We start from the raw sequence: 24256 nt of genomic DNA on the forward strand, positions 1-24256 counted from the left end.
AGAGATTGGACAGACATTTATCTGGAATGGTATAGGGTCTCCTGCAGGAGCAGTGGGTTGGACTAGAAGACTTCTAAGAACTCTTCCAACTCTGTTATTCTGTATTAAAAATTACAATATGGAAGGGAAAGATAGCAGATAACAGTAGACAGACAGAATCTGCAATATCACCGGAGTACCCCTGGAATAGCTATGGATTGTCACTGAAGGTGAGTCAAGAAAGGATTTCACACACAAATTGGGTTCAACAAAGTGAACTTTTGGAAGCTTCTGCCAACCATACACTAATCCAAGCAGCCTCATTAGATTCAGATCCTTACTTCTCTTCCAGAATTTCACAGCTCTGAAGAATGCAACTGCTATCTATTCTTTCACGACAAATTATTCCTCTCCTGTCAGTTTGTTTCTTAAAAATGGATAGAACTGCTGGCAAAACATCGTTCATCCTGGGAGAGAAAACATATTCAAGGAAGTCCTCAAGACTGTGTTGCCCAATCTCTGCTCAACAAAGACCAAAATTCTAAAATGCTCTCCCTTTAAAAAAAAAAAAAAGGTTGCAGTTTCCCTAGAGCAGTGTTTCTCAAACTTGGCGACTTTAAGTCCTGTGGACTTCAACTCCCAGAATCCCCCAGCCAGCATAGCTGGCTGGGGAATTCTGGGAGTTGAAGTCCACAGGACTTAAAGTCGCCAAGTTTGAGAAACACTGCCCTAGAGGAACACAATGAGGAGACTTTTTTGCCTTGTAGGTTTTGCTTCCTCAAGACTCAGTATGACTCCTGACAGATGCTGCTTCTCTGCCACTCAGCAGACTGGAGGAGTTCTGGAAAGTGTTCCTGTGCAATATCCCGTCATCTAGCAGGCAAAAGCGCTTGACCCTTGGCTTCTACTGATAAGTAAAGTGCTGGGAAAGACAGGCTCTATCACAAAGCCCCCGAAAGGCTGGAAGACAGTGAAAGAAAAGAAGATTCCTTCTAGGCCCTGTAATCTTTGCAGGGCCGAGTCTGGCTTTGATCAAGTGTCTTCCTGCTTAGCTAGCAAGGAGATATGTTGGATGCGGAGGGGACATGCCAATAAGGAATAAACCCTTCAGGAATACTTAAGTTCTGGTTGTACATCAACATGCATCCATGCTCCTTCAGAGGAATCACTCTAAAGGCAGCTCTAAAGGAGTTTCTCCATTATAGTGGAACGTGCCTTTCTCCTCTGGTGTGCTGGGTACAAAAATGTACATGAACCATTACCTATGAAAACCTGAACAAGTACTTATTAAAATTACCTTTGATGGCCTCTTTCACAGCTGAGTCAATAGGAATGATATTCTTCTCTACCAGCTCCAGAGGTCCTGGTCTAAGAGCAATTTTTTCATTCAGATTGTCTGCAAGACGGGCTCGTTTTAGTTTCATCTGACTATCTTGAACGGATTCTTCTGCAGTTGAATCTGTCAAGTAAGCGGTGAAAATGATCAAGTCTTGTACCAAATGACTTTTTCTTTTCCTGCTTAGAAAAAAGCTTAACAAGCACTGCATGCTATACGTCATGTCAGAACAGAACAGTTTCTTTAAAGAGAAAATATGCAGGTCCCTTGACATGGATGCAATTGTAACAAAAAGCATTTGACCAGAACGCACTTGGGTTTCCCATTTTAGCAGAGCAGAGCAGAATTCTTTATTGGCCAATTCTTTATTGTGTGACTGGATACACAAGGAATTTGTCTTCAGTGTGTAAGCTCTCAGTGTCCATACAAGCAATAAGTGATAAATCATTATCATAGTCATTGTAAAAATACATTCATTATAAATCATAAGATACAACACTTAGTGATAGTCATAGGATACTAAATAAGCAATCAACAAAAATTATACTAGGATACTAAGTAAACAATATAAATTGTAAGATACAAACAACAAAGTTATAGTTAAAAGAAGATAAGATGGGTAATAAGAAAGATGAGAAGAATAGAATGCATTATAAAATAATAATAATCTAGAAAAATAATATAATGCATAATAATAGAATGCATATTATATTATATATAATATGCATTCTATTCTTCTTCTATAATATTATACTATTTTTCTATATTATTCTTTTATAATGAATTATATTCTTCTTCTCATCTTTCCTATCACTTATCTTCTTATAACTATAACTTTGTAGAATACATATTATATATAATGCAATGCAATGCTATGTTATGATAATTATATTGTGTTGTGTATGTTATGTTATGTTATAATCATAAAGTGATGTGTTTGTAGCCTAGTGTGATATGTCAACAAGGTCAGTCAGTAAATCATAACTTAATTGTGGAAAGGAAGTCATGCTTTCAAACAATGGCTAGTGATTGACTCAGTGATTGTTACTACCTATTAGAAATATTCACGCTATCATAAAGATCTATTCAACTGCACGGTTTATTTGCTTTATTACTGGCTTGTTCAACAAAGCATACTAGTCATATGCAGAAAATATAACTAGATTGACTACATTAGATAATTGGTATCTAACATCACAGAATGTAACGGTTGGAAAGGACTGTCTTTCAGGGTTGGTTTAATGTACAAAAAGTATTACCTGTATATGGTTTCCAACTAATATTCTTTTCCATTCAAGTGAGGATTTCCCACAACACTGCCTCTATCTCAGTAGACTAGGAATCATTACGAGTGAGTTCTTGGTGTAAATTGACTAGAGTTAATGGGCATTATGTAAATCATATCTGGATAAAATCATTTATATCCATTTTTTAAAAAACCTACATCTCTTAAACTACAAGGGAAATGCAAAACTTGTGGACTAGTGGATAAAAGGCACCATTCGTACAGGGAATGACACATAGCTGGAGGGAGTATTAAGACTTAATTTACTTATTAAATGGATATATATTTTTTACAATAGACAGCATCTCAGCCAGTCTTACCTTGAACAATGTGCATATCAAGAAGTTCAGAATGCTCAGGTCTGTTTCGGATCTTGTGCTTAAAATAATCTTCAGTCTGTAGAACATAAGAGCAGAGATTGTTACTTCACTAGCTTAATTTAGGAGCCAAGGTGGTGCAGTGTTTAGAATGCAGTACTGCAGGTTACTTCTGCTGACTGCTGGCTGCCTGCAATTTGGCAGTTCAAATCTCACCAGGCTCAAGGTTGATTCAGCCTTCTATCCTTCCAAGGTTGGTAAAATGAGGACCCAGAATGTTGGGGAAAATATGCTAATTCTAAACCACTTGTAGAGGGCTGTAAAGCACTGTGAAACAGTATATAAGTCTAAGTGCTATTGCTATTAACTTAAGATATTATGTATTTCCTTATAATGAGGAAACTGTACTATTTTAGTATACACTCTTTATTTTGCTCTAGACTTAAAACATGATCTGCTTACACCAATCTCTAATCTGAATACCAAACTTTTGCTAGTTAGATTTGGATCTGTTAAAATCTCCATTAATATCTCTTAGAACACAAATTACTGATAGTTACATGAAATTTAGAACATGTATTAAGTTCAAAACAGTTCAGTTCTTTTAACATAGACTGCAACTGCCTACAACATATACTTGGACTAAAGCAAATTCACTGACTTCATTTAAATAAATTTCAGGTGCTGTTTTTTGTCTAACCATCTAACCACTCCTGCATTTGTTTAAAATAATGTGATTAAACTAATGTTGTCTCTGGAGATTCTCAGTCATCCAAACTAATGTTTCAGGTCATGTGTGAAAAAAGGTTCATACAGACCTCCCAGCAAACAACCATTCTCTAGCTACCTAAGAAATATACTACTACTGTAAATTTCTCACTCACTTTCAATTAAGAACCCAGTACTTTCAATAAAGGTTGAGAATGTTTTTGTGAGTCTATTTTGGCTTTCCAAATGGATCCAGTTTAGGTCCTTTGACTCATATAATCCTTTTTTTCTTCTAGGCAATCAGCCAGTAGAAGCTTTGCAAGAGACAGTGAGATATTAACCTATGTCTGAACATACACAACACTTCAAAGATACTTCAGACTGCTTGAAGTCTCCCAAGCACATTAATTTTTCACAATGGGCTACAGATCCTTCTTTACATTAGCCATGACTTTTTGCAAGACACTCATGTAAAATAATGTAATCTCCCCCATCATCTTCTTGGCATCATTTTGAAACTAGTGGGTATATTTCTCCAGAACTGGTAAAATGGAGCCAATCATTTGGTTCCCCTGTCTGCATGAGACCCAGTCACCCTACTGTTCCATGAACAGAGAAATAACACATATGCTGTGTTATGGTGGCTATAAGTACAAAGAGCTCTGGTGCTTAGAATGTAGTATGACAGGCTAACTCTGGAGATTGATCTGACCAGCTCAAGGTTGACTCAGCCTTCCAATCTTCTGAGGTAAAATGAAAACCCAGATTGTTGGGGGCAATATGCTGACATTGTAAACCATGCAGAGAGTGCTGTAAAACACTCTGGGGCAGTATATATTACTGTTGCTAATTCCTAAGCATTTCAAACCAATGGACATTTCTAGGATCTTACAAAACTTCTCTATGCTATTGGCCACAACCTAGCAATATTTATGGTGGTCAAGGACTTTACAGCCACTCTGCCATGTTCCATAAATTAGAAATATAGGCAACTGAACCTACAGTCACAAACAAACAAAGCTTTTTTCAGTGGGATTATAGTTCTTCTTATGTATTTTTTTAAAAAGGCCTAGTTGGTCTAGATCTCTAAAAAAGACACTGTTCCATGCAGCCAAAGACCTCCATATTATCATATATCTGCAAAGAGAAATGGAATCTTGCCTGAACAAAATAATTGTTTCTATCAGTTACATCACAAACAGTATGGAGTGGACATCATCCTATTGATATTGTTGGCGGACAGGTGATACTTTAGTCTTTGAAAATAGGACAACCTACACCAGTTGGGAACGGGAGAACAAGTTGAATCACCAGTAAACACAAGAAATCCTTAATTTCCAGATAATTTATTTGCAAGTGGGTAAAATTATTAGAATCCCAATCCTGCTGCAGTACTGGTGTTTCTATTATCCAAGCCTGTGATCAGCTACAGAACAAGTCAATCTGTTTTCATAATATGAATCTGGCTTAACCAATAAGCCTATGTGTAGTAAGATAAATGTGATATTTTACACACACACACACACACACACACACACACACACACACACACACAAACACTCTTTTGTCATCGGCTCTTCCATTTTGGCTTTTCTTCCAGCTTTGATTTACAATGCCTAATCTCACCACAAGGGCTGTTGATAACAAGACACAGAGCACCAGCTCAAAGGAACCTTACACTGCCATAAGAACTAAAGAGCAATGTGGTACACGGCAAGCAAAAGGATCAAGGTTTCCTTCTGGGATTTCCCCACAACCCCTGTGGCTTGCATGATCAAGTGTAGCTAAGTTTGAATACACTTTCCAGCTTACAGAGTTCAAATATTCATTTTCCTATGGCTATGTGCCAATGCCTAAGCTGAACATCCCATCACTGAATTTAGCACAGTTGCCTTCATTGAGATATGTCATTAAGCTTTTTTTTTCAGCCACAGCTTCGCAGAGGGATTCTCTGAGTCCTAAAAAGATTGTTATCCAGAGGGATGCCATCACCATCTGTCCACTCAAATGCCTCCCCAATGTTACCTTGGTTTTCTCCAAGCTCTTCTTTTGCTCATGGAAGGGAGAAGGGCTTTTCAGTGCTGCAGACAGAAAACAGAGAGAAGGCCAGTGAGCCTAACATGCATAGAGCATACATTCAGCTTCACATTCTTCATAATAATAACAATAATAGTCACAACAGTAACACTAACATCTGCAATCTTATAGAAATCATTCATCTTTATCATAGATCGGGTGGTGGCATGAAAAATGGTGGAGGGTGGAGCTGAGCAAAGAGACAGAGGTCATCTAAGCAGGAGACTCTCTTGTGGTGGATATCTCGGTGTGAAGGAGGCTAACATAAAAGCACAGCTTATCTGGGCATTTTCTCTGAAACAGTCTAAGAGATGCATTCATAATCTTGCGCATTAATTCTAAATACTGTTACATGAGGTCATGCTTCTCAGATTGCGGTGGAGAATTCAGCATGATCAGTCGGAGAAGATCTAGCTGTAAACTGGACTGCCAACGAATGTCTCCCTTTAGCAACACTTGAGCTATATATCATCAGCACTTAAGAAATCAATAAAAGGAAAACCCCATTTTATTTTATCTTTTTTTAAGTTTAGAGGGTTACTAGTTATCCATTAAATCCCAATTTTCCCAATTGTGTTTCTTTCATGAACCATTTTAGAGTACTTATTTTAGCAGGCAGCTTAAAAACCATCTTAAAAAGCCAGCAACAAAATATAGGAGGGGGAAACGCCAAATTATTGTAAGGGGGGGATGGGTGGGGTTGTAGCTTGCATAGCCTCTTGGGACCATCAAGTTGCCCAGAATCAATGGAAAAAGATGGATTTGGGCAATGTTCTTTTGAAAACATTTTGTGTGCCAGCAGTGAACAGCAACTACATATTTACTCAGGAGAAGAGACAGAGAAATTGTAGTGTGTGAGGCAAAAGCTGCTTCCTCAATTTTTCCAGTATTGAGTATCCAATCATTTCCTTTTCTCTGTAGGTCCTTCACATGGAATCCAATTCCGATTATGCTATAATGCAGGTTTTTTCCAACTTTGGCAACTTTAACATGCATGGACTTCAATTCCCCCTGCAGGCTGGGGGATTTTGGGCATTGAAGTCTACACCTCTTGAAGTTGCCAAGGTTGAAAAACACTGCTATAGTATGAAATAATACTAAAGCTAGTGTAAGTCACTTGGAATGCTGGAACAAACAGAAAAGTGGAGTATAAATTCAAGAATATATTTTGAAAATAAATTAATTACTGGCAAGGGGCACTTCAAAAATATCTGCTTTTCCATCTCCCACGTCTTCTGATTTTTCATAATATAAAATATTTTGCTTGCTTCTGATCTCCCCGCCCCCGTCTACTCTTGCTTGAAACTCTTCTTGCATGTCCTGTAGCCTAGGAAAAATGACGCAGGGGTAAAATTGACTACAGTAAAAACAAAAAGTTCCCTTCTGTTTTGCATGGAACCAGCCAGTGTGTTTTGGGGTTTGTGTGGTTTTTTTTTCATAGTTTATCTTTTCCTTTTAATTTGTAAAGAGCTGTGGGACAATTAAAATCCCATTTCACTTAACCAGGCAGACAAGCCAGCATGCAGAGTTTCAGCTCATTGTATTCACACCCTTCCTTTGGTCCTTTTTTGTGCTGGGAAAGGAACTATACTGAAATGGATGTTCACACAAACAATGAGATAGAGAGAGCCCTTGTGCAACTGCAAGTGCCTGAATGTAAGGTTTAATCAGCAGGGAGTTTGTTTTATGCCAGATCTGACTTCATCCTTAATCTAGTAATCTCATTGGAGTTAGAGAAAATAAGAAGGGAAAGAGAGTGGGAGAGAGAGAGAGAGAGAGAGAGAGAGAGAGAGAGAGAGAGAGAGAGAGAGAGAGAGAGAGAGAGAGAGAGAGAGAGAGAGAGAGAGAGAGAGAGAGAGAGAGAGATTTCCCCATTTTTATTTTTGTTTTAAAAATCCTTTCAAAATGAGAAAATAGAAGGTAGGAATCCTCTTTTGCAAAATCTTAAACTTGACAAACTGTGCTGACTAGAAGCTAAATAAATACTGATCAAATGGTCCAATCTGGCTCTTTGAAACATCAGTGAATTTTTCATAAGGAAATCTTTCTTCCCCATAAACTTGTTTTTGGAACTGTTTTTCATCAAGTGGGAGGCTGCCCCATATTTTAAGAGGTTTAGAGAAGATCTGTTGGCACATAAGTCTTGACTGACTTCAATCTCATTTTTGGGGCCATTTCTAAGCCTTGCTATTCATTCCTTTTTATTATAGGTTAAAGAGTAAAACTTCCTACTATCCAAAGCTATACAAAAGCTTCTAGATCCAGAGCTTTATTTCATTAATTGAAGTGTGGCCCAGGATCCCAAAAGAAAGTTTGCAGACAAAATTCAGGCCCCTGTTTTAGTAAGTGTCAAATTATTGTTTGCTTTTTTTGTACAATTTGATAAGGCATTCAGTCAAGCTGTGCAATAAGAAAATCAAAGATGATACTTTTTTTTAATTTCACAAGCATTTTTTTTTACTTTTGTTCACTATCCAAAAAAAATAAGAGTAAAAACTGCTCTTAATTAATGATTTATCCAATTTTCAAGTGCCAGTTATGGCTTCTCTGATTCAAATGAAATTTGTTGTCAGAGAAGTGAGTCATTCTGCATTGATGTATTGGACAAGCTAATTTATTATTTATCCCCTAGATTTAAGAGGACCTAGGAGATATATGCCTCCAATATACACTGAAAACACAAACAGCAACTCCACAAAAACTAAACAAAAAGAAAAAAGAATGAAATAAAAAATAGCATAGAACATCTTCTAATGCCACAGTTAACAGTTGAAAAAAAGATTTGTGAGAAAAGGCAGAATAAGCTGTAAAAAGGATCAGTGCCAATTTCACTGATCTAAAATCCTTCCTCCTTTGAGATGTTCTAGAACGAATATGCCTGTCCAGATGTGTGACCTGGACCAAGGAGGTGATGAAAATGCTTTGAAGAATAGAATTTAGGCAAATACATTTTTAAAAATAAACTCTACCAATGAATCAAATGATGACATTAATTAAATTGTTATGTTCAGTAATCAGTTTCAGCCTGTGTGACATGTTGCAAGGAATATAGAAAGAAAAATCACAGAGAAAAACAGAGCATTTATATAAAGTAAATACTGACAAAAAATGAGGAAGAAGGCTGAATATTATGGCTGATACTTCTGCTCTTCCTCTATGTGGTTTTTCCAGAAATCTCCTATCCAAATCCATACTATTTAGCATATTATTTATTGCTTCTGCAGCTATTTCCAACCATTTTTGGTCACCATTTCCCTGCCTCTTCTATAGAAATCATCACTGAATGAAGAATGAGAATGAGCGATAAAGGCAATTGACAACAGTTGCCATAATAGATGACTACTATTTAAAACGGACTACTGTAAAGGCTGTTTCAGATTTTTCCCTACCCATTTTTTTTTTGCAGAAAAAACAAACAGTGGCCAAAGACATGTAGCACAAATCCATTTATCTTATATATGGCTAGCTGAATTTAACAAAACCCATGCCTTATTTCATGGTTGCTCTTCTATCTGCTTTTGTAAAACCTAGGTGAATAAATCCATTGCTCTTCCATGGACGTGAAGGATACTGTCAAGCTTTGTCTTCTAGAAGAAGATACATTTTGGATTATGAAGGACAGGGAGATAAAGGCTTATCCCTCGATATGGTGAATGTCTGGGAGGTGGTACAGATCTGTTTGCCTGACTGCATAACCTACAACTATTATTCTTGCCTCTAGTTCCCCGTCACTTTCTTCCTTCTTCTCTTTGTGACCAAAAATGCCTTTCAGGAGGTAAACTAGAACTTTTATGGGGTGTCAAAGCATCCTTTGACAGTTGGCAAACACCAATGACACCTCATTTTTGTAGAACACGCCAGCTTGGCCTGATAGCGGGATAGGAATAAAACTGTCAAGAACTTTGGGCCACGCAATTACATAAACAGTCCGTGAGATCCACTCAGAAGTGATTACATGCTGTACCTGTCCTACAGAGGCTGAAATGCCCTATGAAACTGCCAAGCTGCTGCATGCGCCATTTGCAGGGAAGTGACAGATGATCCATGCCAAATACATAGAACCATTGGCAAGTTGTGACTCAAGAGGAAAGCAATAGCAGAGCTAACAGCCACATGCTAAACCCAATTGATTTTGCAGAAATGGTGTGTGTGGCTAAGAGTTAGGGTGATCCAGCAGATAGAGTGTTTGGGCTGGGAGACCTGGATTCAGATCCTAGTTTGACCATGGACTCACTGGGTGGCCTTGGGCAAGGTGTTATCTCTCTCAGTCTCAGTTTCCCCATCTGCAAAAAATTGGAATAATCATGACCTAATGACCTACCTTAGAGGGGTTGTTTTGCAAGGCATCCCAAACCTGGCAACAAATTAATACAATCTAGTCTACCACACTTATACCCGCCCCCTCCATGGACCCAGGGCTCTTTAGAATTCTTAGAAAAGTACAAGTTAAAGTTTTATACTTATTTTCATTATTACGGCAGCAATAGCTCTTGGGGATTAAAAAAATAAATCCCAAGCACTATTTCCGGGGAAATTCCTTCTACTTGCTTATCATCTCAGCAGAAAATAGGAGTACAACTCCTCTCAGGATGAGGAGCAGAGAAAAAGGTTCTTTCTGCAGTATCCAATCTGGGTCGGTCACTGGAACCAGAGGTTTTATCTTCTGAAGTCCATCCTCAGGGAGCTTCTTTGTGTGCTCTGGGCTGTTCTGTGCATTGGTGGCTGGCTATTGGGTTGTTGATAGCCAGCCATCAACCCCCCAATATACATCTAAGAAGCTACACAACAGCCATCATACGAATACCACACATAAAACAGCCCAAGCAAAACAGAGACGTTCCCTGAGGATGGGATCCAACATTTGGAAGGCAAAACCTTTGGTCCCGGTGACTGATTCAGATTGAATCCTGGAATATTATTCTGGGACACGTATATTCACCTTCTTTGGGAAATATCTTTGTATACAGTACTCCTTTTTGAACCCTCCCCTGAGAAAAAAATTGATTCATCCAAGGGTACTGCATAGCACTAGACTGGAGATGCTAAAGCAGTGCACCTGTAGAGGCTGTGCCCTGCTCTAAATCAATAATTATCCTAATGAAATACTCCAGGGACTGGGTTGGGAGAGCAGGGGAATGGTGGAGGGGACAGGGCAGACCTCAACCAAGGTAGGGAGAACAAAACAAAGTACTTACGTGGCATGATGCCTTGGCTGGCAAGCTGCTCTCGGCTTCTTCGCTGCTGTAACCGCAACTGTAAAACTAGGAGAGAGTGCACCTTTCAGAAGTGAACTCTAAGTTCTGCCCAAATAACCGCAAACCTTTCATTTGTTCAGATTTTCCACACTACAACTACAAAGGAAGAGTTCTGGACTTGATCACACGCAAGAAAGAATCGCCCTTATTCCAACAGCTTTGTCCTATTACTGAAATGCACTTTTTTCTTCTTATTCTCTAAAACTAAGCCAATTAACCTGAGGTTTGGACAAAGGATCCTTTCTCCACCTTCTCCCCCTTCCACTCCCATATGCAAAGGTGAACAATTTTATAACACAGCAGCAAGACTGGAGCTGTGGCAAATTTGGCTAGGCTGATGAAAATATTGAGCTTTTGTTATTTTAATAAATCTATAATGCTTTCGTTTTGATTTGTAGAGTTCTCCTTCATGTTAGGTAGGGATGGAAAAAACTAAATATTTTCACAAGTTTACAAAAGAAAAGTATGACAGCTACAAAATTACATTATTTCACATATGTAATGTGGCCAAACAGATACCCTTGGTGCTCTGTTGAACTACAAGAAGAAGCAAAAAATACAGAAAAGGAATGGGATAACTTTGATCTGTAAGATAAGAACACGAAGAATGACAAGAGAATGCAAGCAATAGCTATTCTTTTTTCTGCCAGAGCATGAATGGTATTTATTAGACTGAAATTCTAACTAGATCAAATTAAATTGAGAGATAACATAATATGCTGTGTATGTATCTTATTTAGAAATGAGGAAGTTTTATTCCCAGGTAAGTGAGATGGCAGCCTTAAGCTATAATTGAAGGATGCTATGAAAAGGAATCTTCTTCTTTCCATTGTTTTGTTTTTTGGGGCTTTTGAAGAAAAATAATGGATGTAGCTAAAAATGAGAGGCATTCTAGGAATGTATGGGCAATCTTACAGAGAAGGCCTGCCTGTGGCTATAAACAATTGATTAATCTTGACACTTCTGACATTTAAGTCAGTAGATTTGTTTCCAAATTGAAAATCAAGTTCAATAGCATTTTGGACTTCTGACATTTTAAAAATTAGGAGAAATGAAAGCTGCAGACCAGAGAGAATGTTAAGCGAAGAAATCATATTTTGTTTGCTACAGGAAGATGTGATACACTCAGCCATTTGTCAAAGAAACAAGTGAAGATTCAATTTACATATTGCAAATATTATGCAGAAATCTTTCAAAATTGCTCAAAATTGCTCATATTGATAGGTCTGTACCAGGGGTGAAATTCAGCAGGTTCTGACAGGTTCTGGAGAACTGGTAGCAGAAACTTTGAGTAGTTCCAGGAACCAGAAAATACCACCTCTGACTGGCCCCAGGGTGGGAAGGGAATGGAGATTTTACAGTATCCTTCCCCTGCCTTGCCCACCAAGCCACAACCACAGGACCGGTAGTAAAAAAATAATAATAATTTCACCACTGATCTGTACTTATTTGCAATCCAAAACATAGTCACTAGTGAGTAAGCCTGGCAAAGGGCAGTAGTAGTCAACATCCCCAAGACTGCAACAGAAGATAAACCAACAATCAAGACTAGCGAAGAATGAATCTATCAACCCCTCCCATTCCTACCGGAACACTTTCAAACATCTTATATTCTTTCCATCCTGTTGATGAAAAAATCAGCAGGGAAAGTTCTTATCCAAAACTCAGTAGAATAAAATCTTGCCAATTTGTATTGACCAAATACAATTTAGTCAAGCAAAAGTGAAATATTCAAAACCTTTGCTACCTCACTTTCTTTTACATTAGACCCCCCCAAAATCTTTCTTTTCTCTGTATCAAGAAATTTGAGATTACAGTATTGATAAGATGTTATAACAGAAAAGGTACTAAACCAAAGTGAGTAGATAGAGCTGCCAGGGTGAATAATTTCATTTCCCCCCTTAGATTCATCTCAGCATATACTCATCTGAAGACAAATGTACATGCACTTTATTTAAGTCTTCCTATAATAGTTTTGAAACAATTGTCTTAGAAACTTGTATAATATATAAGCTTCCCTTTTTCCAAGTAATATTCATTCTAGATATTGTTCTTTCACTTTTGCAAAATCTACTTTTTTCCTTTAACCTTTAAGTAAATGACTGCTATATCAACAAATAGACAAAACTCTGTATATGTATTTTTGCTGCAATTACATACAGGGCTTCTCAAATATTTCAGAAAATCAACATTCATTATTTTGGTGAAGAAATTCATTAATGCTACGGCAGGGAGAGGGAAGCATCTCAATTTTTAAATCATGGCAGAATTGTTAAGGGAATGGAGCTTTGCCTTCTTGAGAGGGACTAGTTCTTATTTGGATGGAACTGAGGGGGGGGGGGGACTCTTGCCATTTCCACAAATGATCTCCAAGAAATGAGTCCCGGAGACAAATGGCTTCCTTGGGCACCAGCACCCTCTTGAAAAGCTCTCATGATTTGTTTATGCCTGCTCAGGCCTACCACTGCAGAGGGATTAAAACATCTGTTTACATGCTACTTTAATCAGGACTAGACAATGAACTTGCCCACTTCAGAGATGTCATTTCAGCAGGAGAACATGGGAGGAAAGAGATAGAGAGTTGGGGGAGGCAGCCGCCCAAGACCTGGACATTCAGAAAGTGTGGCCTGTTTTGTATGGTCTTAGAAACCAGATGCAAAGCTTTGACACCACGAAAACTTAACCACACAAATGTCAAAATACTTCCCATTTACAGCAAAGCACCAATCCTGGGAGGAAAAATTAGATGAGTTTCTGCAGTCCTATAATTCATCTACATTCTTTAATTTGAATGGTATGAATGCTTGATCTGCATCTTCAGCACATATGTATGGGAGAGAAAGGAAGTCATTCCCAGAAGTTTCAGAGGAATTTTTTCTTTACAACCACAGAGAAGGTCTAACACATTTCTTCTTCTTTTTTAATAAAAAGAGTTGCTATATAACCATATACAATTACTAATCGTCAAGGCAGAATATTAATTATTTCCTAATTGGTCATATACTAGTATTTATTTCTTTATTCATTCATTATGATGTTCTTGTGATAACAATGGGATTTTTAAAAAGATTTTTTTATTGTTTACCTTTCAATTACAGCATGAACAGTGATAATGATGTTTCAACTAATTATTAGCTAATAATGTTTAAATACTCATATATTATGAAAATCAACACCAAAATGTTCATAAACAAGTCCAGTTGAAACCACTTTTATCTTGTGTATATCAGAATAATGCAACAGATATTATGAATATTTGGTTCTTTTTTTTAAATAAAAGCATCTGTGACTGTGAGATAGAATTTGCAGTGAATCACTCATCTGCAAAAAAATTTGACTTACTACTTCTATTCATTTACGATCCATGTAATATTCTACTAACAAATAAATCTGCTGAGCAGCTGCTGAGCATTTCATTTAGTTTTAGAGATACTTTATCTGTTATCTTTCAAATGATGGTTTGAACAAAGGCTGAGCTAATTTGCCATCATAATTGGTTAGTTACACAACCAGTAGATGAAACATGAAACATGAAAAACTATTTAACTAGAACAATGAACAAGATAGGCCATCAATCTATCCTATGTTTACAAGACATAAGCTCTCTATGGAAGTTAACATAACCCTACAAATACACAGATAGAGGCAGTTTTCCAAAAAGCCTAGATAGCCTAACACATCCTTCTGTCTCAGTAAGACAGAAGATGCCACTCCCTCCTTTAAACGCATTCAAAAATTGGCTAGACTGGCAGTTGTACCTTGGAGTCTCCACCCTTCCCTTAAGGGCAGCAGAACAGCCAGAGGCATAGTCTAGGTCATGCAACACACACACACACACACTTTCAATTCCCAGTCTCAAAAAATTGTTCCATACTCCCGACGGTATATTAATCAACATAGCAGTCCCATTATGACTAACGGTAGCACTGTTTGGAAGTTCATTCATAGGTGACATTTATTCCAGTGCAACAAAACTGCAGAGCAGGTATTTAATTATTCACAGTTCATTAAAAAGGCACAGATTAATCTTGTTTATCCGATGAATTCCACCCATATGAGATCTTCCAGTACTGTATGTCAGGGAAAAGGAACTCTGTTTCAGAAATTAGCAATAAGACCTAAAATTAGAACGTAACACTCCTTTATGCATTTTCAGAGGGTGATATTCTGAAGGTGATACCAGAAATTGTACCAAGCTGGAAAACTTTCTGGTGCCTTCCGAGGTACTTTTTCTATACATTATGAACTAATTCAATGCTGCAAATTTATTCTGCATATTCCTCCTTTTTTTTCATTCAGTTTGTTGAGCGAGGTCCAGAATTCTTGAGCTTTCCTTCTTTTGAGATAAGTGCGTTAGGATTATACTAATGATAAAAAACCTGCCTGAGGTCAAGAAGTCCAATTTTGGCATGGTGTTATTATACCCCCTCCTCATCCCAATATATGTTCATTAGTGAAAAAACTGATATGTCCTGTGTCTCTCAGAGAGAACCTTTTACAAGATTAGAGATTTACTGAATGACGATACCATTAAAATGTCAAGTTACTATAATTCTTCAGGTGTTTTCTAAACTGATCAGATAGTTATTCATATGTAGACTTGGCAGTAAAGCTGCGTAAAATATGTAATCTATCAAATCTATCAAAAATAATAATGAAATTAAACATATCTTTATGCAATTTACTGGACACCTAGGGTTACTCTGGGCGGCTTATGAATATTTCCATTATGTCTGTTTTAAATGTTTCCCCATAATGCAGAAGCATCTTTCTCACCACTATTCAAGCAATGAGTCTAAATACACCTGCTCATTTTCTGCATTAATAAACAATTTCAGGTATTTGTAAGTTTGCTCTTCTTTGCCTTTGCCTTTAGATCAATTACGACCATGGCAGAGACTATAACAAATGCAGGCGGGATAAATCTGAGATTTAAATCATGAGAAACCTCAGTTTTCTGATGAAGGCATAATAATAGTCCCAATGAAAAATATAACTAATGAAATTAAATGTGCAAATAAAGCAGACAATGTTGATTTCAATCTACAGTCATAACTCTGGGATAATCAAAAGAACATTTGCTTTGGAATTTGAACATTTTTTTTTCATCAAGAGCTTATCAATTCTTTGTTACCACATTAGGTGGATTTAAAAAAACACAGATCTTTTTTCAAACGTTCCCAAAATCTGCACTATTAAAATATAAATCCAGTATGTCTAGTTCTTTCATTTATCTCTCATTCTGAGTAGCATCTGAACTTCCATACAAAGCAGATTCCAGCTACATACCTATTGACAGAAAAGCAGGTAGAAGTTTGCTCTCCATTCATAGGAGAGCATAAAATACATTCAGACAGCACCAAATCCAAACAAAGCAGAGGCAGGATAAATAGTCTGAATGAATTTAGGTTTCAGTGTTACATTATGTGCCACACTAAGTTATCTCTGTACTCAAAACACGTTCAATTCAATACAATATAATACTCAATACAACATTCAAAGGAACACACACGTTCCTTTCATACACTGACAAATCAACCCATTTTCAGTACAACTGCTTAAGATTCTTTAGCCAGTAAGGCTGAACCCACAAGCCTAAATATCATAACTTCCCATGTAGTCAAACACCAGTCACCAACCTGAACCCTCAGCGTTAGCTAGCAGATCAGAGATGAACACTTAAGTAGTCTCCCAAGTTGCATCGTCTAGTTGCAGCAGTCTGATATTATCTGAACATGTATTTTTGGGAGCAACAATTCTCTGGAATGATTCCCTCCACCTCCAGGAAAAGTTAAACAGTTAGGGGGAGGGTTCTTGGGCCAACCACTTAATGTTTGTCCCATTTGATTTAATACAATTCCATTGATACTTGGAACCTGGCAGCCAGGCCAGAAGAGTCATTGTTTCTGTGAAATTTGTCAGGATGACCTCAGGGTTTTTAAAATTTATTTATATATCTTTGGCAAAATAGACAAAATAGCATACACCATAGTTTCTGCACTTTATGGAAATGGAAGGAGAGGGGGGAAAAATCTCCATGCCTGCAGGATTGCTGAGTCCATTTCAGATTGATACCCCACTCAGAGCAGTGGATAGTCTATTCCAATGGCATTTGAAGCACTCCTCATTGCAAGCGAAACCTGCTTGCTTTTTCCTTGGCATGAGCTTGGCAGAACTCCACCTACCGTTATCACTTTCTTTCTTTCTTTGTAATGAGAGTTTTGGTTTTATAATGTTCATGTTAATATAATCAAAGTAGGAAGCAATTAAAACTACAATTATTATGAATGCAATCCTAGAAAAAAAAACGAAGAGCTAAACAAAGGAAAGCTCAACAGGCCTGTCAAAATATGATTTATTCCTGTCAATTTTCAAGACAAGGAGAACTTGTCATAGGAGAACATTCTGTAATAAGGCTACCCCTAGGAAGTTCTACAATTAGGAGTAAACGATTTCAGCTGAGTATGGGATGGCTTTTAAATCAGTGTTTCTACATTTGACTCTAAAACAAGGGGGTTGGATCTATGAACAAAATTACTCTTTAGTTATGCTGGCCTATTGTTTAGGATTTTAAAAAGAAAGATCAGCCCCTTGAAATTGATCTGGAAACAGCCTTGTAACCAGGGAAGGTCACTTAGAATGGACAACCAAATTCAAACTGCTGCCTTCTGTGCTGGGGAAGCTTCCCAAATACTAGAAGTATTCAACATATAACACATATAATTATTGAGATTCATCTGAAAGATTTCCAAAACGTGCAAGACAGTGGCAAGGAACCTGATCTTTAGACTATCCCATAAATAATTATCCCAAAGCATTCTTCAATATCCTTCTCAAAGGTCGAATAATAACCATTTGTCCCTTCTTCTGACCTGCCCACAATTGTACAAGGAGAATGCCATTATCGGCCATTATTTTTTAAATAAATAAAGAATGCATAAATAATTTAATGAACTCACGGGGAATTATAAAAATCAGAGGTTGCCACCTAAATTGAAAGGAGACACTTAAGTTTGCATTCTGTCATTATTTCAATTAGTCATCATAACAATCCAATATGCCCTCAGCATGTATTCTAAAACAATGACAAATTTGTTTTTAAATTTTATAAGACAGCAGGACACATTACTATTTTGCAAAATGTACTATGTTACAGAATATTTTTGCTACTTTTCTCTCATAAGAAAACGGTGCACAGTCCAGTAAACTGTTGGCACTATGAATGAAAATCAGAATTAGCTGTAATAGAAAAGTGACAGTGGTAAGAAAACAAGAATTTGTAAATGCTTAGTTATAAGCACAATGTGGTAAGTAATGAATATACATTATGAGTGTTTTTATTATCACCATTTTAAATCTAGCCAATAAAATAAGTTTTCAGGGAGATATACAAATTAAAAATATAAATTGCAAAGTTGGAACATATGTTTCAACAATTCTTCTGTTCAGATGGAAAACTATCTAATGTTCATTGGAATCAACCAGATATAGGTTAGGGTGCAGTTTCTCTCTCTCAAGATAATAGACATCTACATATCTACTACAATAAGTTAAGGTTTGGTAAGTTTCATTGAAGATCACAGGATTCCCAAGAATCCAAGCACTGAACACTGAATTAATTTTGTGCACCTTATGTGCTTCACATTAGTCTAGTACCACGGAGATGGTAGCCCAATGTCTGGTCTGCACAATGCCTGATCTGCATTTACCTAGAGTAATATGTTCTCTGCCTAGAAATTAAATATCAGGAAAAAATAAATTTCTAGATGTAAATATTTGATTTTTTACTAACTCCACTCCTTGAGTAGCCTTGACACACCTCTTATACCCCAGGGAGAACTAGGCCATTCAAACAGATTCCATCTTGTTGATTTGCATTACGCTGTTATAATGACAAAGCTGTCACTATAAGGAACTTGGGATTTCAAGAAATGAAATACTTCCTTAGCAAGTAACTGCCTTATTGGTAACTTCTTTTGTTTATGTGGATATGCAATCGTTCTATAAAAACAGTATCAGGCACCAATAATGCAAATTATTGTTAAATTTAAAAAGCCGAGATGAAGGGAAACAATTTATCTGATTGTCTAACTCTATAGCTCACTTGAAAAAATGTAAAAAACCCATCATTCACCTTTGTGTCTTCACTACATTTCCTGTGGCAGGAACTGCTCCTGTGGCAGGAACCATTAAAAAAGCTAAAAAGAACAAAATGTATGGGTCTCAAAGAGTAATAAAGTTTACTTTTAGCCTGGAATCATTTGAGAACTATGTTCACAAGCAAGCCATAATCTGTAAATAGCACTTTTCCTTCACTTTGGCGAGAATGACTCCAAGCACCAAGTTAACTAGAGAGACTGTTCACACCATAGCTAAGATCTTAAGCACTGTGATTCAACTAACAGTTGAATCTCAGCTTTATACAAAAGAAAAGATATGTCAGAGACTCATTTTGTTCCCCTCAATACACTAGATGACAAACAGTAAATGCATTTACATATTTTTGACCCAACAAGATCATGTTTAAGCGACATTAGTTTTCTAAAATATTAGTTTACGGAGAACCGCTCATAGGTGTTGTCTATACAGCTCATAGAAAGAGTTCTCCAGGAAATAAGATGGGCACAGTCACCCCCAGAATTGCATATGCCATTGTCCTAAAACAAGTACAGGGTAATTACATTTTTTGGAAAGAGAATCTGGATTGGAACCGTGCCCCATAAACTGACTCCATTAGAAAAGCTAAAAGGAACAAAATGTATGGGTCTCAAAGAGTCATAAAGTTTACTTTTAGCCTGGAATCATTTGAAAACTATGTTCTGTGGTCCTACCATCAGCTCTGTAATCTCTATACCCCCCCAATGCCCCCGCCTTTAAAAATAACACATAAATGACTCTTAAAAACAATAGTGGCTCATTCTAGAGGAATGCGGTGGCTCAGAGAATTATCCCCATCTCTCCTGCCTGCTTCAGGAAGATGGCAGTGTTGCTCTGGGATTCCTGGGTTACGGATCCAGCCTTCTCCTTTTCAGTGAATGGCTCTGTAGCATTAGCCCAAGACAGTCTACTAATGGATTGTGAGGAATAAGTTATTCTCATGAAATGTAAGATCACATTGATAGAGAAACCACAGCAAAGCACTGATCCCAAATCATGGAGAACCGAGCCAGGCAAAGCCTCTTACATGTGTACACAGTTCTCTGGAGTTTTTAAGCAGCTGCCAACTTTCTATTTTCTAAGCAAACATTGCAACTGACCACCCAGCTGTCTCACACGTCCTGATAGTACCCGAGTGCATTAGCATCAAGGAATCTTCTGATCTCCTTGTTATCTCTGATGTAGCAGAGATCAAACCCAGCTGCCACCATCTCCCTTTCCCATATTGAGTGGGTGACATCCTGGAATGAGTTACACCGTAGAAATGCAGAGTGTGAGTGTGCTGTGCATTCACTGGACACACATAAGAGACATCCTTGGGTGGCAAGAACAGAAGGCTTTCAAAATTGGCAATCGTTTTCATCACAGCCAATAAAAACAAAATATCAAGACAAGTGTGTGCAGAAGAATCTTCCTTTCTTCTGTACGCTATGATACGGCACTAACTCAAAATTACCATGATGCTATCTACAGATGCTACTACCCAGTCAGAGAATGGTCTCTGGTTCACTATCACTCACCTTTGTTCCTGTTGCGGGTCCGCAAAGAAGAAGCCCTGAATGGGGCTTCAACCCTCTGTGGAGATCTGGTACATGTTTTTTTGTAGCAAAGCTTCAGAAAATGGCAATCAGTTGCTTGGCTCTAGCTTTATTTCTCTGGTGATGTCATTTTAAATATTTTGCATGTTCCATTTGTTATTTGTACTTCTAAAAAAAAATGATGCCTTTCTGCAATTCATGTTTGTCCAATTAGTCACAACTCTAAAGGAAGAAAGCTGGCTGCCTAGACGTTGGAATAAAGCATTAGGGCCGGCATTCACAGGAGAGCACCTGACTTGAACAGATGGGAGGAGATACTCTTATTGTAACAAGCAGCCTTATGGATTTCTGATCCAGTTCCCGTACTCACTCACTCACTCTCTCTCTCTCTCTCTCTCTCTCTCTCCCTCCCTCCCTCCCTCCCTCCCTCCCTCTCTCTCTCTCTCTCTCTCTCTCTCTCTCTCACACACACACACACACAATTTCCCCTAGATTAGGAGATTTCAGAATGGCAGCTGAATTCTTTTTTTTTTTTTAGTAAGCTAGACTATCGACATAACTTGTAAGCAGTGAAAGGACAGAAAGAGAGGGAGCAGATAAAAAGAACAGATAGAAATGCATTCTTCGTCTACTGAACAGCCTCTGTGATCGCAAGCCCATGACAGCTTTACAACTCCTTGGTTATTTTACTTGCATGCTGCTTAATGAGAAACAGCCTCTAGCTGAGGTTCACTGAAAAGGAAAGTTTTAGGAGAAATTCTTGCTGTGTTAGCCCTACCTGATCTGAATTTGCTCCGAATCAGCATAGAATGCTCAGACCCCAGAAGTGTCATGGTGAAGCCTTGTGAAAATTCCCAGGGTCAGAAAGCCCCTCGGTTCAAATCATAAACCGGCACCAAGAAGAGAAGCTGACCACAACCAAAGGATCGCAATTCATCTAGCCCTCCTTGGAGTGTAGGTGACTGCAGAAAGCAGCAGAAGAGTTTGGGAAGTTTGGTCTCATCCAGCACTAACCCGCCACGGAAACCTACTGCATGCCTTTGCACTGTGTTGGGCTAGTTAACTTCAGCAAGCAGACCCCTCCTTTCTATCCACCCCCTCCCCTCCTTTCTCAAAGTTTACTATCAGCAACATCACCGGGTGTCCTGACTGATGTCATAGTCTAGCAGGGAGCAGACTATCCCTAAAGGGTCCTTAGGAAAGACAGAAGTTTGATATCTGATCCGCTATTACTACCAACAGGAACTTGGCCAATCAAGGCGCTCCCTCCCTCTGACTGCAGGGGTTCAAAGCAACTCTGAAATATCAACAGGATTCCTGCTTAACTCTTGCTGAGCTGTTGCAACCAAGAATTCAAAAAAGAAGACCGGTGTAGGGACAGGGCTTTTACCAGGGAGCTTAATAATGACATTCCAAGGACTTCGGCAGAGATTTGTAATTGGCTCTTCTTTTCTATGTCTGTTATTCTACATAAAAAAATGTATTAATAAATTCACAGATGTCACATAAATAATGGTCAAAAACTCACCAAAACCAGATTTTATGTGCAGATATGGCTTTATAATATTGATATTGAAAACACAGGTTCTGGGTGAGTCCAGTAGTGGCAAAGTTCTCCCTACTCTACCCAGTTCAAAAATTATTGTCTAGCCAGCTGAAAAAGAGTTAAATCTAAAGGTCTACGTCTGTCTGTCTGTCTGTCTGTCTGTCATCTATCTATCTATCTATCTATCTATCTATCTATCTATCTATCTATCTATCTATCTATCTATCTATCTATCTATCTATCTATCTATCATCTATCTATCTATCATAACAAAGTTGTTCTATAATAACTTTTATTCTTCAGACAAATGGTTATCCAATATCTGTCTGTCTGTCTGTCTGTCTGTCTGTCTGTCTGTCTGTCTGTCTATCTATCTATCTATCTATCTATCTATCTATCTATCTATCTATCTATCTATCTATCTATCTATCATCTATCTCTCATAGAATAGAATAGAATAACAAAGTTGGAAGAGACCTTGGAGGTCTTCTAGACCAACCCCCTGCTTAGGCAGGAAACCCTACACCACTTCAGACAAATGATTATCCAACATCTGTCTGTCTGTCTGTCTGTCTGTCTGTCTGTCTGTCTGTCTGTCTGTCTGTCTGTCTGTCTGTCTGTCTGTCTGTCTGTCTGTCTATCTATCTATCTATCTATCTATCTATCTATCTATCTATCTATCTATCATCTATCATCTATCCAAGAGGATAACATATCCTGAAATTCAATTAGTCTTTTTATTATTCTCTCAAACTAGGGCAGGATTTTCATGCAGCTTTACTCCTTGTTTGTTTTTAACCCATGTCTATTTTTAAATGTCTGCAGTATTTTTTTTAAAAAATGTGCTTGGTATTTCCATGTGCGCAATCTTTCAGCTGAATTCCTGCAATACAATTTATGTACTTTTATCTGTATAATGATTCAGTCACAGACATTTCATGTACCAGGGACATGTAGTGCAAGGGGTGCGGGCACAAAGAACTCTACCATCGTCTTCAACCCTTATGGCAATGGCATCTCAGAAGAATGATTCGAGACTATCACACTAATTGCCTTCCCCACCTGACCAATGTCTCTTTATAGCAATAGCTGGAGAAAAAAAATGAGACCAGGGGTAATTAATTTTGTACCCACCCAAAGTTGATGTTTTAACTTTATGAATGGGGAAATTCACAGTTAAGCAGTAATTTTGATCTGTCTCCTCTGCCAAAATCTTTCTCAGTTCTCTTCTGATAGTTTCCCAATGACTATTCTCAGCCCCTGCAAATGAGCTTTTAAAATATCCTTCATATATAAGACCTTTGTGCTGCATGGAGATGCAGAAAGAAAATGCTGTGTATTTCATACCATTTTCAAAATACTTTTATGGACATGCCCTGAAGCCGAAAACATGGTTTGAAGTGGACATGGCAGCATCTTGTTGCACCTGTTGGCACTTTTTAAGTCAAAGTCGTATTTTCCTGGAATTGTATGGATGCTGGGCAAGCAAAAGAAAAGACACCGCTTCTTCAAGGAAGTGCTAACAGGTACAATGTTACACCTACATCCACTGCAAAGCACCTTTTGCAGCATCAGACCTGAAACATAGCTTATCTAGAGGTATTATCATTACAAATAATTACCTTGATTTTGAGTTCAGATGTTTGCTAAATGTGCAAACTCATTTGTACATTGATCTCTGCAAGTCCGAAGCTTCTGGAGTTGGGGATAGAGGATCAATACTGTAGTAGCTCTCCCACTGCTCAATTATTTGGATTATAGGCAAGCAGACCGAGATAAATTTCTACACAAGCATTCTAAGACAGGGCAAAGCCTGCTCTGAAACTATACAATTCCATAACAAATGTAATCACCAAGAGCTAAACTTACTGAATTCTGGTTCACTTGATTATATATAAAACTGCTGTAAAATTACCCTTTTCTTTGAAATGTAGAGGCTTTATATGACTTATAGGCAACACTGTTTCTCCAGTTGCTCATCTCCTATTCTTCAGGTCCCCTAACAGGTCTTTTAAACGGATAGGCATTTTGTTGGCTTTGCAGCTCCCCTTTATAGGAA

The 24256-nt window shown here is 37.8% G+C and overlaps 1 protein-coding gene across 9 annotated transcripts in view; it reads right to left on the minus strand.

Moving 5' to 3' along the window:
* The window catches only part of MYOCD (myocardin), a 161295-nt gene that overhangs the window by 23591 nt on the left and 113448 nt on the right, over positions 1-24256 (minus strand). For 4 of the 9 annotated variants that reach the window (XM_081935055.1, XM_081935057.1, XM_081935049.1 and 1 more), the window contains 4 exons: positions 10897-10962; positions 5651-5706; positions 2921-2996; positions 1277-1438 (listed from right to left, as the gene is read on the minus strand). In XM_081935055.1, the coding sequence (XP_081791181.1) occupies positions 1277-1438; positions 2921-2996; positions 5651-5706; positions 10897-10903 (301 nt within the window). In that variant the 5' untranslated portion in view covers positions 10904-10962. Of the gene's footprint in view, positions 1-1276; positions 1439-2920; positions 2997-5650; positions 5707-9935; positions 9985-10896; positions 10963-20633; positions 20820-21429; positions 21673-24256 lie in introns of those variants that run through there. The other 5 variants (XM_081935053.1, XM_081935051.1, XM_081935054.1 and 2 more) reach the window with 4 other exon arrangements.

The sequence above is a fragment of the Natrix helvetica genome, assembly GCF_964273705.1.
Source record: "Natrix helvetica genome assembly, chromosome: 1".
Lineage (NCBI taxonomy): Eukaryota > Metazoa > Chordata > Lepidosauria > Squamata > Natricidae > Natrix > Natrix helvetica.